At 47.1% G+C, this 22,678-nt stretch overlaps 1 protein-coding gene across 1 annotated transcript in view; it reads left to right on the top strand.

Annotated features, from left to right (window-relative positions):
- LOC140364276 (protein 4.1-like) overlaps positions 1-22,678 on the top strand; it is a 112,362-nt gene that overhangs the window by 85,755 nt on the left and 3,929 nt on the right. Inside the window, exons 19-24 of the mRNA XM_072450368.1 lie at positions 5,580-5,639; positions 7,569-7,652; positions 9,370-9,477; positions 9,644-9,652; positions 18,392-18,490; positions 20,226-20,306. Of these exons, the coding sequence (XP_072306469.1) occupies positions 5,580-5,639; positions 7,569-7,652; positions 9,370-9,477; positions 9,644-9,652; positions 18,392-18,490; positions 20,226-20,306 (441 nt within the window). The remainder of the gene's footprint in view (positions 1-5,579; positions 5,640-7,568; positions 7,653-9,369; positions 9,478-9,643; positions 9,653-18,391; positions 18,491-20,225; positions 20,307-22,678) is intronic.

Below are 22,678 nucleotides of genomic sequence, written 5' to 3'. Positions count from 1 at the left end.
CATGTTACACACATGCAGTACTTTCACACACATGTAGTACTCTGACACACATGTTACACACATGCAGTACTTTCACACACATGTAGTACTCTGACACACATGTTACACACATGCAGTACTTTCACACACATGTAGTACTCTGACACACATGTTACACACATGCAGTACTTTCACACACATGTAGTACTCTGACACACATGTTACACACATGCAGTACTTTCACACACATGTAGTACTCCGACACACATGTTACACACATGCAGTACTTTCACACACATGTAGTACTCCGACACACATGTTACACACATGCAGTACTTTCACACACATGTAGTACTCTGACACACATGTTACACACATGCAGTACTTTCACACACATGTAGTACTCTGACACACATGTTACACACATGCAGTACTTTCACACACATGTAGTACTCTGACACACATGTTACACACATGCAATACTTTCACACACATGTAGTACTCTGACACACATGTTACACACATGCAGTACTTTCATACAAATGCAGTACATTTTCCACAAATTAGGCACATTACACTTCTTTACACAACTAAACGACATGTTGTTTTTATTGTTGTTGTTGTTGTTGTTGTTTATCACCGTCAGACTTCTTTAGAAGTTCTTTTTCCAATACTTTAGTGTTTCAAAGCTCATGAGTTCAAAGCTCGTTAGAACTTCCTCTTCATCCTCGGCACATTCTTCAACACTACACAACTCTATAACTAACTACTCTACACAACTCTATAACTAACTACACAACACAACTCTATAACTAACTACTCTACACAACTCAATAACTAACTACTCTACACAACTCTATAACTAACTACTCTACACAACTCAATAACTAACTACTCTACACAACTCAATAACTAACTACTCTACACAACTCTATAACTAACTACCCTACACAACTCTATAACTAACTACTCTACACAACTCTATAACTAACTACTCTAAACAACTCTATAACTAACTAAACTACACAACACAACTCTATAACTAACTACACTACACAACTCTATAACTAACTACACTACACAACTCTATAACTAACTACACTACACAACTCTATAACTAACTACACTACACAACTCTATAACTAACAAATCTACACAACTCAATAACTAACTACTCTACACAACTCTATAACTAACTACTCTACACAACTCTAAAACTAACTACTCTACACAACTCAATAACTAACTACTCTAAACAACTCTATAACTAACTAAACTACACAACACAACTCTATAACTAACTACACTACACAACTCTATAACTAACTAAACTACAAAACTCTATAACTAACTAAACTACACAACACAACTCTATAACTAACTACACAACACAACTCTATAACTAACTACACTACACAACTCTATAACTAACTACACTACACAACTCTATTACTAACTACTCTACACAACTCTATAACTAACTGCACTACACAACTCTATAACTAACTACACAACACAACTCTATAACTAACTACACTACACAACTCTATAACTAACTACTCTACACAACTCTATAACTAACTACTCTACGCAACTCTATAACTAACTACACAACACAACTCTATAACTAACTACTCTACACAACTCTATAACTAACTGCACTACACAACTCTATAACTAACTACTCTACACAACTCTATAACTAACTACACAACACAACTCTATAACTAACTACACTACACAACTCTATAACTAACTACTCTACACAACTCTATAACTAACTACTCTACACAACTCTATAACTAACTACACAACACAACTCTATAACTAACTACACTACACAACTCTATAACTAACTAAACTACAAAACTCTATAACTAACTAAACTACACAACTCTATAACTAACTACTCTACACAACTCAATAACTAACTACTCTACACAACTCTATAACTAACTACTCTACACAACTCTATAACTAACTAAACTACACAACACAACTCTATAACTAACTACTCTACACAACTCTAAAACTAACTACTCTACAAAACTCTATAACTAACTAAACTACACAACACAACTCTATAACTAACTACTCTACACAACTCAATAACTAACTACTCTACACAACTCTATAACTAACTAAACTACACAACACAACTCTATAACTAACTACTCTACACAACTCAATAACTAACTACACTACACAACTCTATAACTAACTAAACTACAAAACTCTATAACTAACTAAACTACACAACACAACTCTATAACTAACTACACAACACAACTCTATAACTAACTAAACTACAAAACTCTATAACTAACTAAACTACACAACACAACTCTATAACTAACTACACAACACAACTCTATAACTAACTACACTACACAACTCTATAACTAACTACACTACACAACTCTATTACTAACTACTCTACACAACTCTATAACTAACTACACAACACAACTCTATAACTAACTACTCTACACAACTCTATAACTAACTACACTACACAACTCTATTACTAACTACTCTACACAACTCTATAACTAACTACACAACACAACTCTATAACTAACTACTCTACACAACTCTATAACTAACTACACTACACAACTCTATTACTAACTACTCTACACAACTCTATAACCAACTACACAACACAACTCTATAACTAACTACTCTACACAACTCTATAACTAACTACTCTACACAACTCAATAACTAACTACTCTACACAACTCTATAACTAACTACACAACACAACTCTATAACTAACTACACTACACAACTCTATAACTAACTACACTACACAACTCTATAACTAACTACACTACACAACTCTATAACTAACTAAACTACACAACACAACTCTATAACTAACTAAACTACACAACTCTATAACTAACTACACTACACGACACAACTCTATAACTAACTAAACTACACAACTCTATAACTAACTACACTACACAACTCTATAACTAACTAAACTACACAACTCTATAACTAACTACACTACACGACACAACTCTATAACTAACTAAACTACACAACTCTATAACTAACTAAACTACACAACTCTATAACTAACTACTCTACACAACTCTATAACTAACTACACAACATGACACAAATCTATAACTAACTACACAACATGACACAACTCTATAACTAACTACACAACATGACACAACTCTATAACTAACTACACAACATGACACAAATCTATAACTAACTACACAACATGACACAACTCTATAACTAACTACACAACATGACACAACTCTATAACTAACTACACAACATGACACAACTCTATAACTAACTACACAACATGACACAACTCTATAACTAACTACACAACATGACACAACTCTATAACTAACTACACAACATGACACAACTCTATAACTAACTACACAACATGACACAACTCTATAACTAACTACACAACATGACACAACTCTATAACTAACTACACAACATGACACAACTCTATAACTAACTACACAACATGACACAACTCTATAACTAACTACACAACATGACACAACTCTATAACTAACTACACAACATGACACAACTCTATAACTAACTACACAACATGACACAACTCTATAACTAACTACACAACATGACACAACTCTATAACTAACTACACAACATGACACAACTCTATAACTAACTACACAACATGACACAACTCTATAACTAACTACACAACATGACACAACTCTATAACTAACTACACAACATGACACAACTCTATAACTAACTACACAACATGACACAACTCTATAACTAACTACACAACATGACACAACTCTATAACTAACTACACAACATGACACAACTCTATAACTAACTACACAACATGACACAACTCTATAACTAACTACACGACACAACTTCATTTAAAAAAAAAACTAGAGACTTTAATCTAAAGAATAAAGTCTTTACTACAAACATGTATTTTACATAAGAATACAGACACTCGCACTGGCTTCAGCCACATGATCTAGTTTGATATGTTCTTCTGAGCAGATACACTCTGACCCTCTGACCCTCTGACCTTCTGCTCTTCTGACACTCTGACCCTCTGACCCTCTGACCTTCTGCTCCTCTGACACTCTGACCCTCTGACCCTCTGACCTTCTGCTCCTCTGACCCTCTGACCCTCTGACCTTCTGCTCTTCTGACACTCTGACCCTCTGACTCTCTGACCTTCTGCTCCTCTGACCCTCTGACACTCTGACCCTCTGACCTTCTGCTCCTCTGACACTCTGACCCTCTGACCCTCTGACCTTCTGCTCCTCTGACCCTCTGACCCTCTGACCTTCTGCTCTTCTGACACTCTGACCCTCTGACTCTCTGACCTTCTGCTCCTCTGACCCTCTGACACTCTGACCCTCTGACCTTCTGCTCCTCTGACACTCTGACCCTCTGACCCTCTGACCTTCTGCTCCTCTGACACTCTGACCCTCTGACCCTCTGACCTTCTGCTCCTCTGACACTCTGACACTCTGACCCTCTGACACTCTGACCTTCTGCTCCTCTGACACTCTGACACTCTGACCCTCTGACTCTCTGACCCTCTGACCCTCTGACCCTATGACCCTCTGACCCTCTGACACTCTGACCCTCTGACTCTGATCCTCTGACCCTCTGACCTTCTGCTCCTCTGACACTCTGACACTCTGACCCTCTGACACTCTGACACTCTGACCCTCTGACCTTCTGCTCCTCTGACACTCTGACCCTCTGACCCTCTGACCTTCTGCTCCTCTGACACTCTGACCCTCTGACCCTCTGACCTTCTGCTCCTCTGACACTCTGACCCTCTGACCTTCTGCTCCTCTGACACTCTGACCCTCTGACCCTCTGACCTTCTGCTCCTCTGACACTCTGACCCTCTGACTCTCTGACCCTCTGACCTTCTGCTCTTCTGACACTGACCCTCTGACCTTCTGCTCCTCTGACACTCTGACCCTCTGACACTCTTACCCTCTGACCCTCTGACCCTCTGACACTCTGACCCTCTGACCCTCTGACCCTCTGACCTTCTGCTCCTCTGACACTCTGACCCTCTGACCCTCTGACCTTCTGCTCCTCTGACCCTCTGACACTCTGACTCTCTGACCCTCTGACCTTCTGCTCCTCTGACACTCTGACACTCTGACCCTCTGACCCTCTGACCCTCTGACCCTCTGACCCTATGACCCTCTGACCCTCTGACACTCTGACCCTCTGACTCTCTGATCCTCTGACCCTCTGACCTTCTGCTCCTCTGACACTCTGACCCTCTGACACTCTGACTCTCTGACCCTCTGACCCTCTGACCCTCTGACCTTCTGCTCCTCTGACACTCTGACCCTCTGACCTTCTGCTCCTCTGACACTCTGACCCTCTGACACTCTGACTCTCTGACCCTCTGACCCTCTGACCCTCTGACCCTCTGACCTTCTGCTCCTCTGACACTCTGACCCTCTGACCTTCTGCTCCTCTGACACTCTGACCCTCTGACCCTGTGCTCCTCTGCTCCTCACTCTGCCTCAGGGCAGCTGTGACACATTTAAACAGTTTTGTGTTTTCAGAACGGCACCGGAGCCGAGAGGAACCACTCTCCCATGATTGAACCACTAGAACCAGAGCAGGTTAGTCATCCTCTGCTCCTCTGACCCTCTCCTCCTCTGATCTGCTCTTCTGATCCTCTGACTCTCTGATCCTCTGACTCTCTGACCCTCTGCTCCTCTGACTCTCTGACCCTCTGCTCCTCTGACCCTCTCCTCCTCTGACCCTCTGCTCTTCTGATCCTCTGACTCTCTGACCCTCTGCTCCTCTGACTCTCTGACCCTCTGCTCCTCTGACCCTCTGCTCTTCTGATCCTCTGACTCTCTGACCCTCTGACTCTCTGACCCTCTGCTCCTCTGACTCTCTGACCCTCTGCTCCTCTGACTCTCTGACCCTCTGCTCCTCTGACCCTCTCCTCCTCTGACCCTCTGCTCTTCTGCTCCTCTGACTCTCTGACCCTCTGCTCCTCTGACCCTCTCCTCCTCTGACCCTCTGCTCCTCTGCTCCTCTGACTCTCTGACTCTCTGCTCCTCTGACCCTCTGCTCTTCTGATCCTCTGACTCTCTGACCCTCTGACTCTCTGACCCTCTGCTCCTCTGACTCTCTGACCCTCTGCTCCTCTGACCCTCTCCTCCTCTGACCCTCTGCTCTTCTGATCCTCTGACTCTCTGACCCTCTGCTCCTCTGACTCTCTGACCCTCTGCTCCTCTGACTCTCTGACCCTCTGCTCCTCTGACCCTCTCCTCCTCTGACCCTCTGCTCCTCTGACTCTCTGACCCTCTGCTCCTCTGACCCTCTCCTCCTCTGACCCTCTGCTCCTCTGACTCTCTGACCCTCTGCTCCTCTGACTCTCTGACCCTCTGCTCCTCTGACCCTCTCCTCCTCTGACCCTCTGCTCTTCTGCTCCTCTGACTCTCTGACCCTCTGCTCCTCTGACTCTCTGACCCTCTGCTCCTCTGACCCTCTCCTCCTCTGACCCTCTGCTCTTCTGCTCCTCTAACTCTCTGACCCTCTGCTCCTCTGACCCTCTCCTCCTCTGACCCTCTGCTCCTCTGCTCCTCTGACTCTCTGACTCTCTGCTCCTCTGACCCTCCCTTCCTCTGACCCTCTGACCCTAAGCTCCTCTGCTCCTCTGACCCTCTGCTCCTCTGTTCCTCTGACCCTCTGCTCCTCTGCTCCTCTGACCCTCTGAACCCCTGCTCCTCTGCTCCTCTGCGCCTCTGTATCCTCTGCTCCTCTTTATCCTCTGCTCCTCTGCATCCTCTGCTCCACTGCTCCTCTCCTCCTCCTCTCCTCTGCCTCCTCTCCTCCTCTGCCTCCTCTGCTTCCTCTGCTCCTTTGCTCCTCTGCTCCTCTGCCTCCTCTGCTCCTCCCCTCCTCTGCCTCCTCCCCTCCTCCGCTCCTTTGCTCCTCTGCTCCTCTGCCTCCTCTGCTCCTTTGCTCCTCTGCTCCTCTGCCTCCTCTGCTCCTCTGCCTCCTCCCCTCCTCTGCTCCTCTGCTCCTCTTCTCCTTTGCTCCTCTGCTCCTCTGCCTCCTCTGCTTCTCTGGTCCTCTCCTCCTCTGCCTCCTCTGCTCCTCCCCTCCTCTGCTCCTCTGCCTCCTCTGCCTCCTCTGCTTCTCTGGTCCTCTCCTCCTCTGCTCCTCTGCCTCTTCTGCTCCTCTGCCCCTCTGCTCCTCTGCTCCTCTGCTCCTCTGCCTCCTCTGCTCCTCCCCTCCTCTGCCTCCTCTGCTCCTTTGCTCCTCTGCTCCTCTGCTCCTCTGCTCCTCTGCCTCCTCTGCTTCTCTGGTCCTCTCCTCCTCTGCTCCTCTGCCTCCTCTGCCTCCTCTGCTCCTCCCTTCCTCTGCTCCTCTGCTCCTCTGCCTCCTCTGCTCCTCCCCTCCTCTGCCTCCTCTGCTCCTCTGCTCCTCTGCTCCTCTGCTCCTCTGCTCCTCTGCTCCTCTCCTCCTCTGCTCCTCTGCCTCCTCTGCCTCCTCTGCTCCTCTGCTCCTCATAACTCTTGCTTGTGTTTTAGGACTTTGAGATGTCTCCAGAGCTTAATCTTCTGCTTCGATCCGAGCGAGACCAGAACGTTCTGAGAGAACTGAACCTGCTCCAGGTGAAGACCAGAGGCTCCTCCCCCTGACCCCACCAGAGGCTCCTCCCCCTGACCCCACCAGAGGCTCCTCCCCCTGACCCCACCAGAGGCTCCTCCTCCTGACCCCACCAGAGGCTCCTCCTCCTGACCCCACCAGAGGCTCCTCCCCCTGACCCCACCAGAGGCTCCTCCTCCTGACCCCACCAGAGGCTCCTCCTCCTGACCCCACCAGAGGCTCCTCCCCCTGACCCCACCAGAGGCTCCTCCTCCTGACCCCACCAGAGGCTCCTCCCCCTGACCCCACCAGAGGCTCCTCCTCCTGACCCCACCAGAGGCTCCTCCTCCTGACCCCACCAGAGGTTCCTCCTCCTGACCCCACCAGAGGCTCCTCCTCCTGACCCCACCAGAGGCTCCTCCCCCTGACCCCACCAGAGGCTCCTCCCCCTGACCCCACCAGAGGTTCCTCCTCCTGACCCCACCAGAGGCTCCTCCCCCTGACCCCACCAGAGGCTCCTCCCCCTGACCCCACCAGAGGTTCCTCCTCCTGACCCCACCAGAGGCTCCTCTTCCTGACCCCACCAGAGACTCCTCCTCCTGACCCCACCAGAGGCTCCTCCTCCTGACCCCACCAGAGACTCCTCCTCCTGACCCCACCAGAGGTTCCTCCCCCTGACCTCACCAGAGGCTCCTCCCCCTGACCCCACCAGAGACTCCTCCTCCTGACCCCACCAGAGGCTCCTCCTCCTAACCCCACCAGAGGCTCCTCCTCCTGACCCCACCAGAGGCTCCTCCCCCTGACCCGACCAGAGGCTCCTCTTCCTGACCCCACCAGAGGCTCCTCCTCCTGACCCCACCAGAGGCTCCTCCTCCTAACCCCACCAGAGGCTCCCCCTGACCCCACCAGAGGCTCCTCCTCCTGACCCCACCAGAAGCTCCTCCTCCTGACCCCACCAGAAGCTCCTCCTCCTAACCCCACCAGAGGCTCCTCCCCCTGACCCCACCAGAGGCTCCCCCTGACCTCACCAGAGGCTCCTCCTCCTGACCCCACCAGAGGCTCCTCCTCCTGACCCCACCAGAAGCTCCTCCTCCTGACCCCACCAGAGGCTCCTCCCCCTGACCCCACCAGAGGCTCCTCCTCCTGACCCCACCAGAGGCTCCCCCTGACCCCACCAGAGGCTCCTCCTCCTGACCCCACCAGAGGCTCCCCCTGACCCCACCAGAGGCTCCTCCTCCTGACCCCACCAGAGGCTCCTCCTCCTGACCCCACCAGAGGCTCCTCCCCCTGACCCCACCAGAGGCTCCTCCTCCTGACCCCACCAGAGGCTCCTCCTCCTAACTCCACCAAAGGCTCCTCCTCCTGACCCCACCAGAGGCTCCTCCTCCTAACCCCACCAGAGGCTCCCCCTGACCCCACCAGAAGCTCCTCCTCCTAACCCCACCAGAGGCTCCTCCCCCTGACCCCACCAGAGGCTCCTCCTCCTGACCCCACCAGAGGCTCCTCCTCCTGACCCCACCAGAAGCTCCTCCTCCTAACCCCACCAGAGGCTCCTCCTCCTGACCCCACCAGAGGCTCCTCCCCCTGACCCCACCAGAGGCTCCTCCTCCTGACCCCACCCCTTTGTGACGTTTGTCCTTCTGATGATCGAGACAGAACATGACCTTTGACCCCATTGGGCCTTTGGTTTCTCTGGTTTCGGCCTTGAAAATGGTTCTGATCCTAGTGTGGTCTTGTTTTTAGACCTCGGAGAAGCTGGAGCGGATATTCCTGGTGCCGGAGTCATGTGACGCTCAGGTACAGACTCCGCCCCTTTCACTGCATGCTAACAGGCTAACGCTAACGCAGACAGTGAGCGAGGACGGAATGAGCGACAGCGACGAGATCAGCGATAATGTCAGCGATGACGTCATCAGTGTCCTGGCTCAGGTCACCGCTGACGCTAACGACGCTAACGACGCTAACGAGAAGCCGGTGCTGCTGCAATCCCAGTGTTTCTATGACGATGAGGAAACAGCCAATCAGAGCGCAGACATTGAGGACAAGGACCAGGACCAGGAGGTAAAACCAGGTCCACCACCCGGTCTGAAACCTGCTCTAAAAACCTGATCCCAGTCCTGGATTAGTCCTGGTTTAGACCTGGTTTAGACCTGGTTTAGTCCTGGTTTAGTCCTGGGTTAGTCCTGGTTTAGACCTGGTTTAGTCCTGGTTTAGTCCTGGGTTAGTCCTGGTTTAGACCTGGTTTAGTCCTGGTTTAGTCCTGGGTTAGTCCTGGTTTAGTCCTGGTTTAGACCTGGTTTAGTCCTGGGTTAGTCCTGGGTTAGTCCTGGTTTAGACCTGGTTTAGACCTGGTTTAGTCCTGGTTTAGTCCTGGGTTAGTCCTGGTTTAGACCTGGTTTAGTCCTGGTTTAGTCCTGGGTTAGTCCTGGTTTAGACCTGGTTTAGTCCTGGTTTAGTCCTGGGTTAGTCCTGGTTTAGTCCTGGTTTAGACCTGGTTTAGTCCTGAGTTAGTCCTGGGTTAGTCCTGGGTTAGTCCTGGTTTAGTCCTAATTTAGTCCTGGTTTAGTCCTGGTTTAGTCCTGGGTTAGTCCTGGTTTAGTCCTGGTTTAGTCCTGGTTTAGTCCTGGGTTAGTCCTGGTTTAAACCTGGTTTAGTCTTGGTTTAGTCCTGGGTTAGTCCTGGTTTAGTCCTGGTTTAGTCCTGGTTTAGACCTGGTTTAGACCTGGTTTAGTCCTGGTTTAGTCTTGGGTTAGTCCTGGTTTAGTCCTGGTTTAGTCCTGGTTCAGTCCTGGGTTAGTCCTGGGTTAGTCCTGGGTTAGTCCTGGGTTAGTCCTAATTTAGTCCTGGTTTAGTCCTGGTTTAGTCCTGGTTCAGTCCTGGTTCAGTCCTGAGTTAGTCCTGGTTTAGTCCTGGTTTAGTCCTGGGTTAGTCCTGGTTTAGTCCTGGTTTAGACCTGGTTTAGTCCTGGGTTAGTCCTGGGTTAGTCCTGGGTTAGTCCTGGTTTAGTCCTAATTTAGTCCTGGTTTAGTCCTGGTTTAGTCCTGGTTTAGTCCTGGTTTAGTCCTGGTTAAGTCTTGGGTTAGTCCTGGGTTAGTCCTGGTTTAGTCCTGGTTTAGTCCTGGTTTAGTCCTGGGTTAGTCCTGGTTTAAACCTGGTTTAGTCTTGGTTTAGTCCTGGGTTAGTCCTGGTTTAGTCCTGGTTTAGTCCTGGTTTAGACCTGTTTTAGACCTGGTTTAGTCCTGGTTTAGTCCTGGTTTAGTCTTGGGTTAGTCCTGGTTTAGTCCTGGTTTAGTCCTGGTTCAGTCCTGGGTTAGTCCTGGGTTAGTCCTGGGTTAGTCCTGGGTTAGTCCTAATTTAGTCCTGGTTTAGTCCTGGTTTAGTCCTGGTTCAGTCCTGGTTCAGTCCTGAGTTAGTCCTGGTTTAGTCCTGGTTTAGTCCTGGTTTAGTCCTGGTTTAGTCCTGGTTCAGTCCTGGGTTAGTCCTGGGTTACTCCTGGGTTAGTCCTAATTTAGTCCTGGTTTAGTCCTGGTTTAGTCCTGGTTCAGCCCTGGTTCAGCCCTGGTTCAGTCCTGGTTTAGACCTGGTTTAGACCTGGTTTAGTCCTGGTTTAGTCCTGGTTTAGTCCTGGTTTAGTCCTGGTTTAGTCTTGGGTTAGTCCTGGGCTAGTCCTGGTTTAGTCCTGGTTTAGTCCTGGTTTAGTCCTGGGTTAGTCCTGGTTTAAACCTGGTTTAGTCTTGGTTTAGTCCTGGGTTAGTCCTGGTTTAGTCCTGGTTTAGTCCTGGTTTAGACCTGGTTTAGACCTGGTTTAGTCCTGGTTTAGTCCTGGTTTAGTCCTGGTTTAGTCTTGGGTTAGTCCTGGGTTAGTCCTGGTTTAGTCCTGGGTTAGTCCTGGTTTAGTCCTGGTTTAGTCCTGGTTTAGTCCTGGTTCAGTCCTGGTTTAGTCCTGGTTCAGTCCTGGGTTTGTCCTGGGTTAGTCTTGGGTTAGTCCTGGGTTAGTCCTGGTTTAGTCCTGGTTTAGTCCTGGGTTAGTCCTGGTTTAAACCTGGTTTAGTCTTGGTTTAGTCCTGGGTTAGTCCTGGTTTAGTCCTGGTTCAGTCCTGGGTTAGTCCTGGGTTAGTCCTGGGTTAGTCCTGGGTTAGTCCTGGTTTAGTCCTGGTTTAGTCCTGGTTTAGTCCTGGGTTAGTCCTGGTTTAGACCTGGTTTAGTCTTGGTTTAGTCCTGGGTTAGTCCTGGTTTAGTCCTGGTTTAGTCCTGGTTTAGTCCTGGTTTAGTCCCGCTTTAGTCCCGCTTTAGTCCCGCTTTAGACCTGCCTTAGGCCTGCTTTAGTCCTGCTTTAGTCCTGCTTTAGTCCCGCTTTAGTCCCGCTTTAGTCCCGCTTCAGTCCCGCTTCAGTCCCGCTTTAGACTCGCTTTAGACCCGCTTTAGACCCGCTTTAGTCGTGCTTTAGTCGTGCTTTAGACCTGCTTTAGTCCTGCTTTAGTCGTGCTTTAGTCCTGCTTTAGACCTGCTTTAGTCCTGCTTTAGACCTACTTTAGTCCTGCTTTAGACCTGCTTTAGTCCTGCTTTAGACCTGCTTTAGTCCTTCTTTAGTCCTGCTTTAGTCCTGCTTTAGACCTGCTTTAGTCCTGCTTTAGACCTGCTTTAGTCCTGCTTTAGACCTGCTTTAGTCCTGCTTTAGTCCTGCTTTAGACCTGCTTTAGTCCTGCTTTAGACCTGCTTTAGTCCTGCTTTAGTCCTGCTTTAGTCCTGCTTTAGTCCTGCTTTAGACCTGCTTTAGACCTGCTTTAGTCCTGCTTTAGACCTGCTTTAGTCCCGCTTTAGTCCCGCTTTAGACCCGCTTTAGACCCGCTTTAGACCCGCTTTAGTCCCGCTTTAGTCCTGCTTTAGTCCCGCTTTAGTCCCGCTTTAGTCCCGCTTCAGTCCCGCTTTAGTCCCGCTTTAGACCCGCTTTAGACCCGCTTTAGTTCTGCTTTAGTCCTGCTTTAGTCCTGCTTTAGTCGTGCTTTAGACCTGCTTTAGTCCTGCTTTAGTCCTGCTTTAGTCGTGCTTTAGTCCTGCTTTAGTCCTGCTTTAGACCTGCTTTAGTCCTGCTTTAGTCCTGCTTTAGACCTGCTTTAGTCCTGCTTTAGACCTGCTTTAGTCCTGCTTTAGTCCTGTTTTAGACCTGCTTTAGTCCTGCTTTAGTCCTGCTTTAGACCTGCTTTAGTCCTGCTTTAGTCCTGCTTTAGTCCTGCTTTAGTCCTGCTTTAGTCCTGCTTTAGACCTGCTTTAGTCCTGCTTTAGACCTGCTTTAGTCCTGCTTTAGACCTGCTTTAGTCCTGCTTTAGTCCTGCTTTAGTCCTGCTTTAGTCCTGCTTTAGACCTGCTTTAGTCCTGCTTTAGTCCTGCTTTAGACCTGCTTTAGTCCTGCTTTAGACCTGCTTTAGTCCCGCTTTAGTCCTGTTTTAGACCTGCTTTAGTCCTGCTTTAGTCCTGCTTTAGACCTGCTTTAGTCCTGCTTTAGTCCTGCTTTAGTCCTGCTTTAGACCTGCTTTAGTCCTGCTTTAGACCTGCTTTAGTCCTGCTTTAGACCTAATTTAGTCCTGCTTTAGACCTGCTTTAGTCCCGCTTTAGTCCCGCTTTAGTCCTGCTTTAGTCCTGCTTTAGTCCTGCTTTAGACCTGCTTTAGTCCTGCTTTAGACCTGCTTTAGTCCTGCTTTAGTCCTGCTTTAGTCCTGCTTTAGACCTGCTTTAGACCTGCTTTAGTCCTGCTTTAGACCTGCTTTAGTCCCGCTTTAGTCCCGCTTTAGTCCCGCTTTAGACCTGCTTTAGACCTGCTTTAGACCTACTTTAGTCCTGCTTTAGTCCTGCTTTAGTCCCGCTTTAGTCCCGCTTTAGTCCCGCTTCAGTCCCGCTTTAGTCCCGCTTTAGACTCGCTTTAGACCCGCTTTAGACCCGCTTTAGTCCTGCTTTAGTCCTGCTTTAGTCCTGCTTTAGACCTGCTTTAGTCCTGTTTTAGTCGTGCTTTAGTCGTGCTTTAGACCTGCTTTAGTCCTGCTTTAGTCGTACTTTAGTCCTGCTTTAGTCCCGCTTTAGTCCCGCTTTAGTCCCGCTTCAGTCCCGCTTCAGTCCCGCTTTAGACTCGCTTTAGACCCGCTTTAGACCCGCTTTAGTCGTGCTTTAGTCGTGCTTTAGACCTGCTTTAGTCCTGCTTTAGTCGTGCTTTAGTCCTGCTTTAGACCTGCTTTAGTCCTGCTTTAGACCTACTTTAGTCCTGCTTTAGACCTGCTTTAGTCCTGCTTTAGACCTGCTTTAGTCCTTCTTTAGTCCTGCTTTAGTCCTGCTTTAGACCTGCTTTAGTCCTGCTTTAGACCTGCTTTAGTCCTGCTTTAGACCTGCTTTAGTCCTGCTTTAGTCCTGCTTTAGACCTGCTTTAGTCCTGCTTTAGACCTGCTTTAGTCCTGCTTTAGTCCTGCTTTAGTCCTGCTTTAGTCCTGCTTTAGACCTGCTTTAGACCTGCTTTAGTCCTGCTTTAGACCTGCTTTAGTCCCGCTTTAGTCCCGCTTTAGACCCGCTTTAGACCCGCTTTAGACCCGCTTTAGTCCCGCTTTAGTCCCTGCTTTAGTCCCGCTTTAGTCCCGCTTTAGTCCCGCTTCAGTCCCGCTTTAGTCCCGCTTTAGACCCGCTTTAGACCCGCTTTAGTTCTGCTTTAGTCCTGCTTTAGTCCTGCTTTAGTCGTGCTTTAGACCTGCTTTAGTCCTGCTTTAGTCCTGCTTTAGTCGTGCTTTAGTCCTGCTTTAGTCCTGCTTTAGACCTGCTTTAGTCCTGCTTTAGTCCTGCTTTAGACCTGCTTTAGTCCTGCTTTAGACCTGCTTTAGTCCTGCTTTAGTCCTGTTTTAGACCTGCTTTAGTCCTGCTTTAGTCCTGCTTTAGACCTGCTTTAGTCCTGCTTTAGTCCTGCTTTAGTCCTGCTTTAGTCCTGCTTTAGTCCTGCTTTAGACCTGCTTTAGTCCTGCTTTAGACCTGCTTTAGTCCTGCTTTAGACCTGCTTTAGTCCTGCTTTAGTCCTGCTTTAGTCCTGCTTTAGTCCTGCTTTAGACCTGCTTTAGTCCTGCTTTAGTCCTGCTTTAGACCTGCTTTAGTCCTGCTTTAGACCTGCTTTAGTCCCGCTTTAGTCCTGTTTTAGACCTGCTTTAGTCCTGCTTTAGTCCTGCTTTAGACCTGCTTTAGTCCTGCTTTAGTCCTGCTTTAGTCCTGCTTTAGACCTGCTTTAGTCCTGCTTTAGACCTGCTTTAGTCCTGCTTTAGACCTAATTTAGTCCTGCTTTAGACCTGCTTTAGTCCCGCTTTAGTCCCGCTTTAGTCCTGCTTTAGTCCTGCTTTAGTCCTGCTTTAGACCTGCTTTAGTCCTGCTTTAGACCTGCTTTAGTCCTGCTTTAGTCCTGCTTTAGTCCTGCTTTAGTCCTGCTTTAGACCTGCTTTAGTCCTGCTTTAGACCTGCTTTAGACCTGCTTTAGTCCTGCTTTAGACCTGCTTTAGTCCCGCTTTAGTCCCGCTTTAGTCCCGCTTTAGACCTGCTTTAGACCTGCTTTAGACCTACTTTAGTCCTGCTTTAGTCCTGCTTTAGTCCCGCTTTAGTCCCGCTTTAGTCCCGCTTCAGTCCCGCTTTAGTCCCGCTTTAGACTCGCTTTAGACCCGCTTTAGACCCGCTTTAGTCCTGCTTTAGACCTGCTTTAGTCCTGTTTTAGTCGTGCTTTAGTCGTGCTTTAGACCTGCTTTAGTCCTGCTTTAGTCGTACTTTAGTCCTGCTTTAGACCTGCTTTAGTCCTGCTTTAGTCCTGCTTTAGTCCTGCTTTAGTCCTGCTTTAGACCTGCTTTAGTCCTGCTTTAGTCCTGCTTTAGTCCTGCTTTAGTCCTGCTTTAGACCTGCTTTAGACCTGCTTTAGTCCTGCTTTAGTCCTGCTTTAGTCCTGCTTTAGACCTGCTTTAGTCCTGCTTTAGACCTGCTTTAGTCCTGCTTTAGACCTGCTTTAGTCCTGCTTTAGACCTGTTTTAGTCCTGCTTTAGACCTGTTTTAGTCCTGCTTTAGACCTGCTTTAGTCCTGCTTTAGTCCTGCTTTAGTCCTGCTTTAGTCCTGCTTTAGACCTGCTTTAGACCTGCTTTAGTCCTGCTTTAGTCCTGCTTTAGTCCTGCTTTAGTCCTGCTTTAGACCTGCTTTAGTCCTGCTTTAATCCTGCTTTAGTCCTGCTTTAGTCCTGCTTTAGACCTGCTTTAGTCCTGCTTTAGTCCTGCTTTAGTCCTGCTTTAGTCGTGCTTTAGTCCTGCTTTAGTCCTGCTTTAGACCTGCTTTAGTCCTGCTTTAGTCCTGCTTTAGACCTGCTTTAGTCCTGCTTTAGACCTGCTTTAGTCCTGCTTTAGTCCTGTTTTAGACCTGCTTTAGTCCTGCTTTAGTCCTGCTTTAGACCTGCTTTAGTCCTGCTTTAGTCCTGCTTTAGTCCTGCTTTAGTCCTGCTTTAGACCTGCTTTAGTCCTGCTTTAGACCTGCTTTAGTCCTGCTTTAGACCTGCTTTAGTCCTGCTTTAGTCCTGCTTTAGTCCTGCTTTAGTCCTGCTTTAGTCCTGCTTTAGACCTGCTTTAGTCCTGCTTTAGTCCTGCTTTAGACCTGCTTTAGTCCTGCTTTAGACCTGCTTTAGTCCCGCTTTAGTCCTGTTTTAGACCTGCTTTAGTCCTGCTTTAGTCCTGCTTTAGACCTGCTTTAGTCCTGCTTTAGTCCTGCTTTAGTCCTGCTTTAGACCTGCTTTAGTCCTGCTTTAGACCTGCTTTAGTCCTGCTTTAGACCTAATTTAGTCCTGCTTTAGACCTGCTTTAGTCCCGCTTTAGTCCCGCTTTAGTCCTGCTTTAGTCCTGCTTTAGTCCTGCTTTAGACCTGCTTTAGTCCTGCTTTAGACCTGCTTTAGTCCTGCTTTAGTCCTGCTTTAGTCCTGCTTTAGTCCTGCTTTAGACCTGCTTTAGACCTGCTTTAGTCCTGCTTTAGACCTGCTTTAGTCCCGCTTTAGTCCCGCTTTAGTCCCGCTTTAGACCTGCTTTAGACCTGCTTTAGACCTGCTTTAGTCCTGCTTTAGTCCTGCTTTAGTCCCGCTTTAGTCCCGCTTTAGTCCCGCTTCAGTCCCGCTTTAGTCCCGCTTTAGACTCGCTTTAGACCCGCTTTAGACCCGCTTTAGTCCTGCTTTAGTCCTGCTTTAGTCCTGCTTTAGACCTGCTTTAGTCCTGTTTTAGTCGTGCTTTAGTCGTGCTTTAGACCTGCTTTAGTCCTGCTTTAGTCGTACTTTAGTCCTGCTTTAGTCCTGCTTTAGTCCTGCTTTAGTCCTGCTTTAGTCCTGCTTTAGACCTGCTTTAGTCCTGCTTTAGTCCTGCTTTAGTCCTGCTTTAGTCCTGCTTTAGACCTGCTTTAGTCCTGCTTTAGTCCTGCTTTAGTCCTGCTTTAGACCTGCTTTAGTCCTGCTTTAGACCTGCTTTAGTCCTGCTTTAGACCTGCTTTAGTCCTGCTTTAGACCTGTTTTAGTCCTGCTTTAGACCTGTTTTAGTCCTGCTTTAGACCTGCTTTAGTCCTGCTTTAGTCCTGCTTTAGTCCTGCTTTAGTCCTGCTTTAGACCTGCTTTAGACCTGCTTTAGTCCTGCTTTAGTCCTGCTTTAGTCCTGCTTTAGACCTGCTTTAGTCCTGCTTTAATCCTGCTTTAGTCCTGCTTTAGACCTGCTTTAGACCTGCTTTAGTCCTGCTTTAGACCTGCTTTAGTCCTGCTTTAGTCCTGCTTTAGTCCTGCTTTAGTCCTGCTTTAGACCTGCTTTAGTCCTGCTTTAATCCTGCTTTAGTCCTGCTTTAGACCTGCTTTAGTCCCGCTTTAGTCCCGCTTTAGACCTGCTTTAGTCCTGCTTTAGACCTGCTTTAGTCCTGCTTTAGACCTGTTTTAGTCCTGCTTTAGTCCTGCTTTAGACCTGCTTTAGTCCTGCTTTAGACCTGTTTTAGTCCTGCTTTAGACCTGTTTTAGTCCTGCTTTAGACCTGCTTTGGTTTCTTTGTCATATATATATATATATATATTTTACATTTGTATAAAACCTGTGCATGGGGTGCACGGTGCAAAGGCGCTTAGCGCTCTTGTTCCCCAAGAAGGAGATCATGGGTTCGATTCCCGGACCAGACCTACATCACATGATCTCTCTGGGTGGAGTCTGCATGTTCTCCCCGTGTTATCGTGGGTTCTCTCCGGGTTCTCCGGCTTCTCCCACCGTCCAATCACATGCATGTGTTCGGTCAAATTGGTGACTCTAAATTGGCCCTAGTGAATGAATGTGAGCGTGAACTGTCTGTAATGTCTATGTCTCTGTGTTAAACCTGCGACAAGTTGGCCACTGTCCAGGGTGTACCCCGCCTAAGGCCCGAAGTCACTGGGATAGGCTCCAGTCACCCGCGACCCCGAAAGGGAACAAGCGGTAGAAAATGGATGGATGGATGGATAAAACTTGTCACATTTTTGAGTAAAATAGAAAAATTGATGAAGAGACTTAAACTGGAGGTTAAACCAGACTTAAACTGGAGGTTAAACAGACTTAAACTGGAGGTTAAACCGGACTTAAACTGGAGGTTAAACCGGACTTAAACTGGAGGTTAAACCGGACTTAAACTGGAGGTTAAACCGGACTTAAACTGGAGGTTAAACCGGACTTAAACCGGACTTAACCCGGACTTAACCCGGACTTAAACTGGACTTAATCTGTCTTTGTTCCAGAGAAAACCCGACTCTGGACTTGGGTCTGGTCTGGTCTTGAGTTCTCAGACCTTCACATCTGAAACTGCTGTTTCCACGGCAACGACTCACATCACCAAGGTAACCAGGGAGGGCATCTGACACACAGAAAAGTCTTTGAAGTCAACATGACATTTTTTGGTTTTTGTGAGAATTTAAAATCATAACCGTAACTCACCTTTTATCTCAGGTTATAGCTCAGGTTTAGCTCAGGTTTAGCTCATGTTTATCTCATGTTTATCTCATGTTTATCTCAGGTTTAGCTCAGGTTTAGCTCATGTTTATCTCATGTTTATCTCATGTTTAGTTCAGGTTTAGCTCATGTTTATCTCATGTTTATCTCATGTTTATCTCATGTTTAGCTCAGGTTTAGCTCAGGTTTAGCTCATGTTTATCTCATGTTTATCTCATGTTTATCTCATGTTTATCTCATGTTTATCTCAGGTTTAGCTCAGGTTTATCTCATGTTTATCTCATGTTTATCTCATGTTTAGCTCAGGTTTAGCTCATGTTTATCTCATGTTTATCTCATGTTTAGCTCAGATTTAGCTCAGGTTTAGCTCAGGTTTAGCTCAGGTTACAAACCTCAGGTTATAGCTCAGGTTTAGCTCAGGTTTAGCTCAGGTTTAGCTCAGGTTATAAACCTCAGGTTATAGCTCAGGTTTAGCTCAGGTTTAGCTCAGGTTTAGCTCAGGTTATAAACCTCAGGTTATAGCTCAGGTTTAGCTCAGGTTTAGCTCAGGTTTAGCTCAGGTTATAAACCTCAGGTTATAGCTCAGGTTTAGCTCAGGTTTAGCTCAGGTTATAAACCTCAGGTTATAGCTCAGGTTTAGCTCAAGTTTAGCTCAGGTTTAGCTCAGGTTATAAACCTCAGGTTTAGTTCAGGTTTAGCTCAGGTTATAGCTCAGGTTATTGCTCAGGTTTAGCTCAGGTTATAGCTCAGGTTTAGCTCAGGTTTAGCTCAGGTTTAGCTCAGGTTATAGCTCAGGTTATTGCTCAGGTTATTGCTCAGGCTATAGCTCAGGTTTAGCTCAGGTTATAGCTCAGGTTTAGCTCAGGTTTAGCTCAGGTTTATCTCATGTTTATCTCATGTTAAGCTCAGGTTATAGCTCAGGTTTAGCTCAGGTTTAGCTCAGGTTATAGCTCAGGTTTATCTCATGTTTAGCTCATGTTTATCTCATGTTTATCTCATGTTTATCTCATGTGTAGCTCAGGGTTAGCTCAGGTTTAGCTCAGGTTATTGCTCAGGTTATAGCTCAGGTTTAGCTCAGGTTTAGCTCAGGTTTATCTCATGTTTAGCTCAGGTTTATCTCATGTTAAGCTAAGATTATAGCTCAGGTTTAGCTCAGGGTATAGCTCAGGTTTAGCTCAGGTTTATTTCAGGTTTAGCTCAGGTTTATCTCAGGTTTATCTCAGGTTTAGCTCAGGTTTATCTCAGGTTTATCTCAGGTTTAGCTCAGGTTTAGCTCAGGTTTAGCTCAGGTTTATCTAAGGTTTATCTCAGGTTTATCTCAGGTTTATCTCAGGTTTATCTAAGTTTTATCTCAGGTTTAGCTCAGGTTTAGCTCAGGTTTATCTCAGGTTTATCTCAGGTTTAGCTCAGGTTTAGCTCAGGTTTATCTCAGGTTTATCCCAGATTTATCTCAGGTTTAGCTCAGGTTTAGCTCAGGTTTATCTCAGGTTTAGCTCAGGTTTATCTCAGGTTTAGCTCAGGTTTATCTCAGGTTTATCTCAGGTTTATCTCAAGTTTATCTCAAGTTTATCTCAGGTTTCATGAAAGGTTTTTCTCCCCTTTTACTTTTGTGTTTTTCCTCAGATGGTGAAAGGGGGCATGTCTCAGACCAGGATCGAGAAGAGAATCGTGATTTCTGGATCGTCTGAGATTGACCAGGACCAGGTACAGACCCACGTATACCCTCATGTATAAGACCAGGTACAGACCCACGTATACCCTCATGTATAAGACCAGGTACAGACCCACGTATACCCTCATGTATAAGACCAGGTACAGACCCACGTATACCCTCATGTATAAGACCAGGTACAGACCCACGTATACCCTCATGTATAAGACCAGGTACAGACCCACGTATACCCTCATGTATAAGACCAGGTACAGACCCACGTATACCCTCATGTATAAGACCAGGTACAGACCCACGTATACCCTCATGTATAAGACCAGGTACAGACCCACGTATACCCTCATGTATAAGACCAGGTACAGACCCACGTATACCCTCATGTATAAGACCAGGTACAGACCCACGTATACTCTCATGTATAAGACCAGGTATAGACCCACGTATACCCTCATGTATAAGACCAGGTACAGACCCACGTATACCCTCATGTATAAGACCAGGTACAGACCCACGTATACCCTCATGTATAAGACCAGGTACAGACCCACGTATACCCTCATGTATAAGACCAGGTACAGACCCACGTATACCCTCATGTATAAGACCAGGTACAGACCCACGTATACCCTCATGTATAAGACCAGGTACAGACCCACGTATACCCTCATGTATAAGACCAGGTACAGACCCACGTATACCCTCATGTATAAGACCAGGTACAGACCCACGTATACCCTCATGGATAAGACCAGGTACAGACCCACGTATACCCTCATGTATAAGACCAGGTACAGACCCACGTATACCCTCATGTATAAGACCAGGTACAGACCCACGTATACCCTCATGTATAAGACCAGGTACAGACCCACGTATACCCTCATGTATAAGACCAGGTACAGACCCACGTATACCCTCATGTATAAGACCAGGTACAGACCCACGTATACCCTCATGTATAAGACCAGGTACAGACCCACGTATACTCTCATGTATAAGACCAGGTACAGACCCACGTATACCCTCATGTATAAGACCAGGTACAGACCCACGTATACTCTCATGTATAAGACCAGGTACAGACCCACGTATACCCTCATGTATAAGACCAGGTACAGACCCACGTATACCCTCATGTATAAGACCAGGTACAGACCCACGTATACCCTCATGTATAAGACCAGGTACAGACCCACGTATACCCTCATGTATAAGACCAGGTACAGACCCACGTATACCCTCATGTATAAGACCAGGTACAGACCCACGTATACCCTCATGTATAAGACCAGGTACAGACCCACGTATACCCTCATGTATAAGACCAGGTACAGACCCACGTATACTCTCATGTATAAGACCAGGTACAGACCCACGTATACCCTCATGTATAAGACCAGGTACAGACCCACGTATACTCTCATGTATAAGACCAGGTACAGACCCACGTATACCCTCATGTATAAGACCAGGTACAGACCCACGTATACCCTCATGTATAAGACCAGGTACAGACCCACGTATACCCTCATGTATAAGACCAGGTACAGACCTACGTATACCCTCATGTATAAGACCAGGTACAGACCCACGTATACCCTCATGTATAAGACCAGGTACAGACCCACGTATACCCTCATGTATAAGACCAGGTACAGACCCACGTATACCCTCATGTATAAGACCAGGTACAGACCCACGTATACCCTCATGTATAAGACCAGGTACAGACCCACGTATACTCTCATGTATAAGACCAGGTACAGACCCACGTATACCCTCATGTATAAGACCAGGTACAGACCCACGTATACTCTCATGTATAAGACCAGGTACAGACCCACGTATACCCTCATGTATAAGACCAGGTACAGACCCACGTATACCCTCATGTATAAGACCAGGTACAGACCCACGTATACCCTCATGTATAAGACCAGGTACAGACCCACGTATACCCTCATGTATAAGACCAGGTACAGACCCACGTATACTCTCATGTATAAGACCAGGTACAGACCCACGTATACCCTCATGTATAAGACCAGGTACAGACCCACGTATACCCTCATGTATAAGACCAGGTACAGACCCACGTATACCCTCATGTATAAGACCAGGTACAGACCCACGTATACCCTCATGTATAAGACCAGGTACAGACCCACGTATACCCTCATGTATAAGACCAGGTACAGACCCACGTATACCCTCATGTATAAGACCAGGTACAGACCCACGTATACCCTCATGTATAAGACCAGGTACAGACCCACGTATACCCTCATGTATAAGACCAGGTACAGACCCACGTATACCCTCATGTATAAGACCAGGTACAGACCCACGTATACCCTCATGTATAAAGCAATACAAAATATTAAATTTTTTATCCGGAAAATTG

This window comes from Eucyclogobius newberryi, unplaced genomic scaffold (assembly GCF_026437365.1).
Source record: "Eucyclogobius newberryi isolate DKJ021-1_F unplaced genomic scaffold, fEucNew1.0.hap1 SCAF_18, whole genome shotgun sequence".
Taxonomy (NCBI): Eukaryota; Metazoa; Chordata; class Actinopteri; order Gobiiformes; family Gobiidae; genus Eucyclogobius; species Eucyclogobius newberryi.
The sequence above is the reverse complement of the archived record's forward strand: the minus strand, read 5'-3'. Positions and strand labels throughout refer to the sequence as shown.